The sequence below is a fragment of the Colobus angolensis genome, unplaced genomic scaffold, assembly GCF_000951035.1.
Source record: "Colobus angolensis palliatus isolate OR3802 unplaced genomic scaffold, Cang.pa_1.0 Scaffold308, whole genome shotgun sequence".
Classification (NCBI taxonomy): Eukaryota; Metazoa; Chordata; class Mammalia; order Primates; family Cercopithecidae; genus Colobus; species Colobus angolensis.
Window position 1 is genome coordinate 1,942,716 of NW_012116355.1, and position 11,681 is coordinate 1,954,396.

At 41.4% G+C, this 11,681-nt stretch overlaps 1 protein-coding gene across 2 annotated transcripts in view; it reads right to left on the reverse strand.

The window, feature by feature from the left end:
* Positions 1-11,681, reverse strand: part of UBE2R2 (ubiquitin-conjugating enzyme E2R 2) — a 117,032-nt gene that overhangs the window by 27,826 nt on the left and 77,525 nt on the right. For both annotated transcript variants that reach the window (XM_011950563.1, XM_011950562.1), the window contains exon 2: positions 4,737-4,823. In XM_011950563.1, coding sequence (XP_011805953.1) covers positions 4,737-4,823 — 87 coding nt within the window. The remainder of the gene's footprint in view (positions 1-4,736; positions 4,824-11,681) is intronic.

The following is an 11,681-nucleotide window of genomic DNA, read 5'->3' on the forward strand; positions in this document are numbered from 1 at the left end:
TGAGTAGCTGGGATTACAGGCGCATGACCACACCGGGCTGATGTTTGTATTTTTAGTAGAGATGGGGTTTCACCATGTTGACCAGGCTATATAATTTTATCAATCCCAACACTTTGGGAGGCTGAGGCAGGTGGATCACCTGAGGTCAGGAATTCGAGACCAGCCTGGCCAACGTGGTGAAACCCCCCCCTACTAAAAATATAAAATTAGCCAGGTGTGGTGGCACAAGCCTGTAATCCCAGTTACTTGGAAGGCTCAGGCAGGAGAATCGCTTGAACCTGGGAGGTGGAGGTTGCAGTGAGCCAAGATCATGCCATTGCACTACTCCGTCTCAAAAAAAAAACCAAAATACGAAAAACAAAAAAACCATTCTGTAATCCTTTTCGTTGCAATATGGTTTTGCAGTGGTCTCATTTTTTCATAGCAGCATCCCAAGCATTGAAATTGCTTTAGATTTTTGCCATCTTAGTCATGCATCAGTTCTGTTTTTTGGCCCTGTGGATGCTGGAAGTACCTTTGCTCCAGAAACTGAGCTAACATCACCTTTAAATTGCTTTTATTTTATTTATTTATTTATTTGTTATTTTGAGACAGAATCTCTGTCACCCAGGCTGGAGTGCAGTGGTGCGATTTCGGCTAACTGAAACCTCCACCTCTTGGGTTCAAGTGATTCTCCTGTCTCGGTTTCCTGGGTAGCTGGGACTGGAGGTGTGCACCACCACACCCGGCTAATTTTTGTATTTTTAGTAGAGACAGTGTTTCACCATGTTGGCCAGACTGGCCTCGAACTTCTGACCCCAAGTGATCCACCTGCCTTGGCCTCTCAAAGTGCTGGGATTACAGGGTGAGCCACTATTCCCGGCCACCTTTAAATTGCTTTTAGGCAAGAAATGGAAAACCCACTCTAGGGTCTTGAATTTGGAGTTCAATTCCATATAAATGAGCACACTGGGGCAGCTGTGTCATTTTCCACAGTCTGTTTCTTATGTAAGACATCTTAATTTTTCTTTTTCAGACAGAACAGACTGGTACGAAATGATATATAGTTTTCTTTTTAGAAATAACCTTTCTAAATATTGTTTAATATTTGACACAATATAAATAAACAACAGTGAATACACTGTTCTGTGTAACAATATCTTCCTTTTGTAGGAAAGAGTCTGTAGAAATAATTCATTGCTTCCTAAGTTCAAACTGAGTTCAGTATGCACAGAAGTATTTTGATATCTGTCTCAGTACATTTGGGTTGCTACAGCAAAGTAACTTAGACTGGGTAATATACTAACAACAGAAATTTATTGCTCACAATTCTGGAGGCTGCGAAGTCCAAGACCAAGCCACCAGCACATTTGGTCTGTTGAGGGCTTTTCACAAATGGCGCCTGTTTTGTTGCATCCTTATGGGAGAAGAGGCAAGGCAGTTCTCTCTTGCCTCTTTCATAAGGATGCTAATACCATTCATGGGTGACACCAAAATCCAGACCATAACAATGTTCCTGTCTAATAATTAAAGGTTTTTGCCTTCACAATTATGTAGTGTATATATAGATATTAGATGGCAAGAGAGAAGTGAGAAGGACCAAGCTTTTGTCTTGCAATTGAGAGCTAACTACTTTTGTTTTTGTTTTTTTGAGATGGAGTCTCGCTCTGTCACCCAGGCTGGAGTGTGGTGGCGTGATCTCGGCTTACTGCAACCTCCACACCTCCCTTCAAGCAATTTTTCTGCCCAAGCCTCCTGAGTAGCTGGCACTACAGGCGCGCACACCACGCCCGGCTAAGTTTTGTATTTTTAGTAAAGACGGGGTTTCACCATATTGGCCAGGCTGGTCTGGAACTCCTGATCGTGATCCTCCTACCTCAGCCTCCCAAAGTGCTGGGGTTACAGGCATAAGCCACCGCACCCAGCAGAGAGTTAATTACTCTTAAAGCCATATACATACTGTTGCCATCTCAGTTATCTAATTCCCAAACATCTCTCAAAAAAGAAACAAAAAAAAAATAGGAGAAGGGGTCTTTGACAGGAACAAAGTATAGGTAAGTAGTTACACTCCCCTTTCCACTTTTTTTTTCGGTACATAGGCTATTTAGTTCTTTCAAGATTTACCATTAGATCATGAAATACAATTTTCCCCCATATTCATAATGAATTTTTCTACAATAAAATGCATACATATCCCATAAATGTGTAGATATTTTTCAAACACAAATGTTTTGTTTTTAAAGAAGTGACAGGCTGAGCGCGGTGGCTCATGCCTGTAATCTCAGCACTTTGGGAGGTTGAGGTGAGGAGTTCGAGAGTGGCAGATACAGAGAATCACAACTTATCAGAGCAGAAACCCAGGAGGAGAAAATTCCATCAGTCCCGGCATACAAAAACCTGAACTATATAATTGACAAAATGCTAGAGGCCCAGTATAGACAAACCTCAGACTAAAAAACTCCAGTCCCTTTAGTTAGTGGGTACCCCTGTATTTTTTTGAGTTTTACCTCCTAGAGTTCTACCAGGTTTTCACAGTGACTATAGGTCAAACAACCCCTTATGTTCTGGCAGCAGGAGAGGAAAGGAAACCACTTTGAAATAAGTCAGGGCTGGGTGCGGTGGCTCACACCTGTAATCCCAGAACTTTGGGAGGTCGAGGCAGGCAGACCACTTGAGATCAGGAGTTTGAGATCAGCCTAGCCAACACATCAAAACCCCATCTCTACTAAAAACACAAAAATTAGCCAGCCTCCCAGCTACTCAGGAGGCTGAGGCATGATAATTGCTTGAACCCAGGAGGCAGAGGTTGCAGTGAGCCAAGACTGCTCCACTGCACTACAGCCTGGGAGACAGAGCAAGACTCTGTCTCAAAAAAAAAAAAAAAAACAAGTCAGAATGTTCTGTTCTTTTTAACAAGGTCTGTCCTCAGGAGAAATTACTTAACTACAAACCTGCCCGAGTTTTATCACAGCCTATATGACCTGGAAGAAGTGTAAAGCCCAACTCCAGCCACCTCAAGCCATCTAGAAATGGACAGAGCTGGCAGGCAGAAAATAAGTAAAGACATAGCTGAACTCAGCAACACCATTCGTCAAGTGTATATAATGAGCATTATAGACTACTACACCCGTAACTGCAGATTACACATTGTTCTTGAGCTCACATGAAACTTGCATGAAGATATACTACATCTTGACAAATTTTTAAAAATAGAAATCATACAATGTTTGCTTTCAGATCACAGTGGAACTTAACTGGAAGTCCCCAACAGAAAGATACCTGCAAAATCCCCAAAACATTTGGAGATTTAAAAACACACTTATAGAATAGTAGGCCGGGCACAGTGGCTCACGCCTTAATCCCAGAACTTTGGGAGGCCAAGATGGGTGGATCACGAGGTCAGGAGTTCAAGACCAGCTTGGCCAACATGGTGAAACCCCATCTCTACTAAAAATACAAAAATGAGCTGGGCATGGTGGCATGTGCCTGTAATCCCAGCTACTCGGGAGGCTGAAGCAGGAGAATTGCTTGAACCGGGAGGCAGGAGGCAGAGGTAGCAGTGAGCAAGATTGCGCCACTGCACTCCAGCCTGGGCTACAGAGCGAGACTGTCTCAAAAACAAATAAACAAACAAACAAACAAAACACACACACTTCTAGAACAGTAAAGAGTAGCCTCAAAAGAAAAAAACTAGTGGACCCTAATATATCATCCTGAGAAACAGAATGCATTATTCTAGTATCCTTATGGATTAGCTCAAAGCTAAGTACGTTTCATCAACAAAAGCTAGAAATGCTTTCCCCAGGCATGTGCACTTGTCTAGTAGAAGAATCTCACATTGAATTTATTCCAAAAGAGGCTCTCAAATGTTCAGCAGCAACTCCTAAAATGAGGCCAGTCCAAATGTAATGGGATAAATCTCGCTCCCCCCACCAAAAGCTGAATCTCTTATCATAGGAACAGGTGACCCTTGTTGTGAAGTTAGACGATAGGCATACAAATAAATTTATATGACATTATCTACTAACTTTTTTAAATGCATGTGTTAAACACATGTGTATTATAACTCTAGCAATGAGCAGCAAAAGTCTAAAGTCCAAATCCTTAACTGGAATATACACAAGGTATTTTAAAACTACACTAATGTTAAATAGTTAATCCAGAAACTGTTAACTGAAGTGCAAAATCATTAATATTACTCTATGGCTACAACAGCCAAACTTTCAAAGTGTGCTGGGACAGACAGGCTATTTTATTTAAAAAAAATTTTTTTTAAATTATTATTATACTTTTAAGTTCTAGGGTACATGTGCATAACGTGCAGGTTTGTTACATATGTATACTTGTGACATGTTGGTGTGCTGCACCCATCAACTCGTCAGCACCCATCAACTCGTCATTTACATCAGGTATAACTCCCAATGCAATCCTTCCCCCCTCCCCACTCCCCATGATAGGCCCCGGTGTGTGATGTTCCCTTCCCGAGTCCAAGTGATCTCATTGTTCAGTTCCCACCTATGAGTGAGAACATGCGGTGTTTGGTTTTCTGTTCTTGCAATAGTTTGCTAAGAATGATGGTTTCCAGCTGCATCCATGTCCCTACAAAGGACACAAACTCATCCTTTTTTATGGCTGCATAGCATTCCATGGTGTATATGTGCCACATTTTCTTAATCCAGTCCAGACAGGCTATTTTAAAGTACTCACTAAAAAAAAAAAGAAAGTCTTCAGAGAAATTTATGATGGATGTCTCTTACCTCATAAATGTTGGGGTGCCACATTTTGGTCAAGAATCTGAAGGTAGGTGGTGAATAGGGGTAGTCAATAGGAAATTTAATATGCGCCTGAAAAGAAAAAAAATGAAATGCTGATAAATGAGACTATAACTTACTCATCTGCCTAATAATTCACCCTACTATACCCCACAGAAACAAAGCTCCTTTCACAGAGTAAACTCTTGAGATTAAAGTAGCTCAGACATACTTTGTTATCCCCAGTGCCAGGGTCATTAGTATGTTCTTACAGCACCCCTTCAAATATTTATAAAAGGTTATCTTTTTTTTTTTTTCCCAGACGGAGTCTCACTCTGTCACCAGGCTAGAGTGCAGTGACGTGACCTCAGCTCACTGCAACCTCTGCCTCCTGGGTTCAAGTGATTCTCCTGCCTCAGCCTCCTGAGTAGCTGGGACTACAGGCGTATGCCACCACGCCCAGGTAATTTTTGCATTTTTAGTAGAGATGGGTTTCACCATGTTGGCCAGGATGGTCTCAATCTCTTGACCTCATGATCTACCTGCCTCAGCCTCCCAAAGTGCCTGGATTACAGGCGTGAGCCACCGCGCCCGGCCCCTATAAAAGACTATTTTAAGTCACCAAAACTCACACACTCACTCACATACACATACATAAATACAATTTTAACTTAGCTCACGAGTGAAAAACAATACTCTGTACAAATATATTTTATTTTTATAACAAAATAATCTAATTTTAGCGTACACAATATGGAACAATGGTGTTTTTCTTTTTACTCACATAATTTAACTGTCATTCTATCACCCAGAAATAATAAATGCTGACACTGCTGACTTCCCTTACAAAACTTATTTTTAAAAACTTCAGCATACTGTATTTTGTATTCTGCTTTTTTCACCTATATCACATTGTAAACATTTTTTTTACATCATGAAATATTCTCTCTACATGGGTGACTGATAGTATCTGCATTATATTCCATCAAATGTATACCTAGATGAACCATTTTATAAAACTATTTCCTTATTTTGGGCATTTGGGTTGTTTCTCACACCTCTGCTGTTACAAATCCTGCTGCAGTGAATGTCCTTTGCAGTATCCCCATATTTTAAGTATGAAGAAATCCAGAAAACCTGACAAGTTCTCTCTTCCACAAAAGCAATGGGAAAATTGCCAAAAATTGTAAGCATCAACATTTTCAGAATTCCAGAAAATAACCAGAGGCTTGCAACAATTCAAGGAGTAGATATTTAAAGAAAATGGCTGACATTCAGTAAGAACATCAAGCTACGTGGTTTTAACTTACCCTAATCCAATCTCCTATACTCTAGCTGTGCAGCAGCCTTAAAACACATTCAAAGTAAAAACCAAGGAAGCTGACAGGCCCTGGAGAGGATAGAATGGCCTGGCATTTCACCAAAGCCTTACTCCCAGAGAATTGTTATTAGTTGACCTTTCTAGTGGTTCCCTAGAAAACTCCACTTGCAAGGCTGTCTACATGTGATCGGATTTGGAGCTTGGCCAATGTGAAAATGTTTTCCCTGGCAGCTTTGTTGAAAACAATGGCAGGCAACTATTTAACCTTAAAGGTACCTAAGGCAGTGGAAAATACAAAACAGACTACCCAAAAAACTTAAAGGAAAAGCTGGGCTGGGCTAAGAGTTGTCCGTATGGTTCTGAAAAGCTCTGACAAATTATTGTGAGTCTGTAAGACCATGACAATGTTTAGGGCTATGCACGTGCCCAGTGCCATGTGCATGCTCAGGAAAGCCCTAAGGCAGCCCTAACTTTATACCTCTGGCTTACCCTGAGAATGTATGCAACCAGAAAGTAAAGAGTTTGCAACTGCCTGTCTGAATTAAGTTGAAGGCATGCGATGACACACACGCAGAGCCTCTCCACAAATTCCAGGTGATTAACTGGTTCTAGAAAATCAAGGAAATCTCTGTTCAATCATTACCTGACCACTAAGCTGAGTGGAGAATTCACTGGCCACACATAACAAATAATACCACATTATATAATTAGGTAAGATAAGTCACTAAGCAAGCCAACAGTAATTACAACAGCAGCAGCAATGGTAACAACAAAAACCCTGGGGAAGAGGAGAATTGGATTTCTGCAGGTGTCACTGTGTATTATTTAAATTTCTAGTTTTCAGTAAAATATTACAAGGTATGAAGTAAAACAAAAGTATGCTCCATACAACAGGACAAAAAAAAAAAAAACAATCAATAGAAACTGGAAACCTAAGTATTAAAAGTTACTAGGCAAAGACTAAATAAGCTTATCTTTAAACCTTTAAACATTCCAAAGGCCTAAAGAAAATCATGGCTAAATAACTTAAACGAAAGCATGAGAATGGTATCTCACCCGTAACTGAATATCAATAATGAGATAAATTATTTTTAAAAATCCACATAAAGTGGTGGCTCATGCCTGTAATCCCAACACGTTGGAAGGCTGAGGCAGGTGGATCCCTTGAGCCCAGAATTTCAGACAAGCCTAGGCAAGGTGGCGAGACCTTATCTCTACAAAAAATTTAAAAATCAGTTGGGTATGGTGGTGAATCTGTGGTCCCAGCTACATAAGAGGCCGAGGTGGGAGGATCACTTGAGCCCAGGAGGTTGGGGCTACAGTGGGCTATGATCATACCACTGCACTCAGGGCTGGGCTATAGAGGAAGACCCTGTTTCAAAAAAAGAAAGGGGGTGGGTGTGGGAGGGGGAAGATATGAGAGAGAGAGAGAGAGAGAGAGAGAGAGAGAGAGAAAGAGAGAGAGAGAGAGATTCTTAAGTTGTTAAGTACAAAAACTGTTGATTCTTTGAGACAGGGTCTTGCTCTACCACCCAGGCTAGACAGAGTGCACTGGGTTACAGCTCACTGCAACCTTGACCTTCTGGGCTCAAGTGATTCACCCACCTCAGCTTCTTGAGTAGATGGGACTACAAGCATGCACCACCATGCCCAGCTAATCTTTTTGTGGGGCTGGAGGTTTCATCATGTTGCCCAGGCTGGGTCTTAAACTCCTGAGCTCAAGCAATCCCCACGCCTCAGCCTCCCAAAGTGCTGGGATTTACAGGTGTGAGCCACCACACCTGGCTTGTTCATTCCTCTTCATGACTAAATTTAAAAAGTATAAAAGCTGAAATTAAAAAAAAAAAAGGTGCTGAGCAACAGATTTGAGCAAGTAGAAGGAATAGGGAATCTGAAGATAGGTCAATTTATTGACCTTATTTTTATTGATTGATTGATTGATTGATTGATTGAGACAGAGTCTCGCTCTGTCACCAAGATGGAATGCAGTGGCGCAATCTCGGCTCACTGCAACCTCCACCTGCCAGGTTCAAGCAATCCTCCTGCCTCAGCCTCCTGGGTAGCTGGGACTACAGGGGCATGCCACCATGCCCAGCTAATTTTTTGTAGTTTTTAGTAGAGACGGTGTTCTCACCATATTGGCCAGGCTGGTGTCAAACTCTTGACCTTGTGATCTGCCTGCCTCGGCCTCCCAAAGTGCTGGGATTACAGACTTGAGTCACCACACCCGGCCTTACTGACCCCTTTTAAGGGGAATAGTGGAAATCCCAATTTATAGCTGATTCATCAGGAGTATCAGTCTGCCATAGGCATCCGAAATGGAGGCAGTCTTTCTTGTGGGACTGAGTCCTTAACCTATAGAATCTGATGTTATCTCCAGATAGCGTCAACAACGAATTGAATTGGAGGACTAAGATAAGAAACTATAAAATTCTTAAAAGAAAACATAGGTGCAAATCTTCATGACCTTGCATTCACTAAGTTTTGTAGATGTGACACCAAAAACACAATGAACAAAAGTAAAAAGAAATGGGACACAATTAAAATTATTATTATTATTTTTTGAGACAGAGTCTTGCTCTGTTGCCCAGGCTGAAGTGCAGTGGCGTGATCTTGGCTCACTGTAACTTCCACCTCCTGGGTTCAAGCGATTTTCCTGCCTCAGCCTCCCGAGTAGCTGGGATTACAGGCATGTGCCACCACTTCTGGCTAATTTTTGTATTTTTAGTAGAGACAGGGTTTCGACATGTTGGCCAGGCTGGTCTCAAACTCCTGACCTCAGGTGACCCACCCGCCTCAGACTCCCAAAGTGCTAGGATTACAGGTATCAGCCACTATCCTCAGCCCAGGGTTTCATTTTCAGATGACAAAATGTATTCTAAAATTGATTTTGGTGATGGTTACACAACTTTGTGAATATGCTAGAAACCATTAAACTATATACTTTAATAAATAGGTGAATTGTATGATACATGCATTAAAATCACAATAAAGCTGATTGGGGGAAAAAAGGCTGGAGCCCAAACACCCAGGTCCCTCAGAGATCTTGGTTTCTAAAATATCATTATTTGGCCGGCACGGTGGCTCACGCCTGTAATCCCAACACTTTTGCGAGCCCTAGGCGGGTGGATCACAAGGTCAGGAGTTCAAGACCAGCCTGGCCAAGATGGTGAAATCCCATCTCTAGTAAAACCAAAAGTTAGCCAGGCACAGTGGCAGGTGCCTGCAATCCCAGCTACTCGGGAGGCTGAGGCAGGAGAACTCTTGAACCCGGGCAGCAGAGGTTGCAGTGAGCCGAGACTGCGCCACTGCACTCCAGCCTGGGCGACACAGTGAGACTCCATCTCAAAAAATAAATAAAATAATATAAAATATCATTATTCAATAAAAGGAACTGGGGCCCTTTGGTGAAACACCCGATTCTAAAATCTGTGGCAGGAAAAATAAAAGACAAGCCTAGAGCATCTTACAATGCCAAAAAGTAAGTGCTAAAGAAAACAAATTGGAGTACTTCAAAACAGCATAGGAGCCAACCTGCAAGAGCTCCTAATGGCCAAAACTAGGACAATCTAAGCTATTAAATACACAATGTAATACTGTTACCCAAAATATGAAATAAATATAAATGAGCACATACTGATAAGTATCACTGAATGGAAAAATATTGGTGGAGAAGGGTCAAATCCTCCTTACAGTAGTACTATAAATAATCATAATCCACATTCAGGTGGTGAAGTTGAATTCCCCTTCCCTAGAGTGTGGGCTGGATTTAATGACTCACTTTCTAACAACAGAGTACGGAAAGAAATAGTAGCTCTACCGTAGAGAAATCTGGCAGACACGTTAACCAAGTGATCAAGGTTAATATCACTAGCGGTAAATCATATTGGTATCATGACCTCCCTAATGTGATGTGGTAAGAAAGGCACTTCATCTCTGTGGTATTCTTCCCCCAAAATCTATAACCCCATTCTAGTCAGGAGAAAAACATCAGATAACCCAAATGCAGGAATGTTCTGCCAAATCTAGCCCATCCTCTTCAAAAATTGTCAAGGTCACAAAAAATAAGGAAAGGTGGAGAAACCATCAAAGACTGGAAGAAACTAAAAAGACAACTTAATACAGTGTGCTATCCTGAACTGGACTCTGAATTAAGAAGATGATATGGAGGCACAGAAGAATACAGTGCTAGTGAGTATAGGGATTCTTTCTGAGATGATGAAATATTCTGTAATTAGATGGTGTTGATGGCTGTACAACCATCTGAATACACTAAAAACCACTGAACTGTATACTTTAAAAGGGTGAATTTTATGGACTGGTGAAATCTAAACTGGAGATTAGTTAATAAAGCTGGAGTGGCTATCTGAGTAACAGAGAAAGTATACTTTAGAACAAAGAACATTGTCACAGATAAACAGGGTAATTTCATAAGGGGATCAATTCACAAAGAAGACATAATATTAACTGTGTGTGCAACTAATAACCACAGAGCTTTAGAACACAAAATTATGTAACTAAAAACTTTTATCACCAAATGGAAAAATAGAAAAATGCACAATTACAGTTGAAGATACTATCACTTCTCTCTGAACAGTCTAAAGCAGCAGCCCCCAACCCTTTTGGCACCAGGTACTGATTTCATTGAAGACATTTCCACGGACAAGAGGGTGGAAGAGTGGGAAGGGTAGTGAGGTGGGTTTTTCGGGATGAAACTGTTCCACCTCAAATCATCAGGCATTAGATAGATTCTCACAAGGAACACTCAACCTAGATCCCTCACATGCCCAGTTCACAACAGGGTTCGCACTCCTTGAGAATCTAATGCCCGAGTTGATCTGACTAGAGGCAGAGCTCACCTCCTGCTGTGTGGCCTGCTTCCTAACAGGCCACAGAGTGGTATCAGATCAGTATCGGTTAGGGACCCCTGGTCTAAAGTACAAGGAGACAAAAACTCAGTAAGGATACAGAAGACAATAAGCCACCGAACAGCAGCAGCATACAAATTATTTTTGTGGACACACAGAACACGCACCAAGACATACCATATTCTGGAACGTACAACATCTATCTACAAAGTTTAAAGAACTGACATAATACATAGCATATTCTTTAACCACACTGAATAAAGCCAGAAATTTTGACTTTCTAAACTCAAAGATACTTAGTAAATCCCCAAATATTTGGAAATTATGTAACTGTACATGTCACAGTATAAAGAGGAAGCCACAAAGTTACTTAGAAAATTGTTTAATTGAATATGAAAAAAATGACAATGAAAATCTGTAACATACACCTAAAGCAATACTCAAATGGAAATTTTTAGAATTGCACTGGAAAAGAAATAGGTCTCATTTCAATAATATAAGCTTCTACTTAAGAAATGAGAAAAACAGCCCGGCGCGGTGGCTCACGCTTGTAATCCCAGCGCTTTAGGAGGTCAAGGTGGGCAGATCACGAGGTCAGGAGATCGAGACCATCCTGGCTAACACGGTGAAATTCCATCTCTACTAAAAATACAAAAAATTAGCCAGGCATAGTGGCAGACGCCTGTAATCCCAGCTACTCGGGAGGCTGAGGCAGGAGAATGGCGTGAACCCGGGAGGCGGAGCTTGCAGTGAGCCGAGATC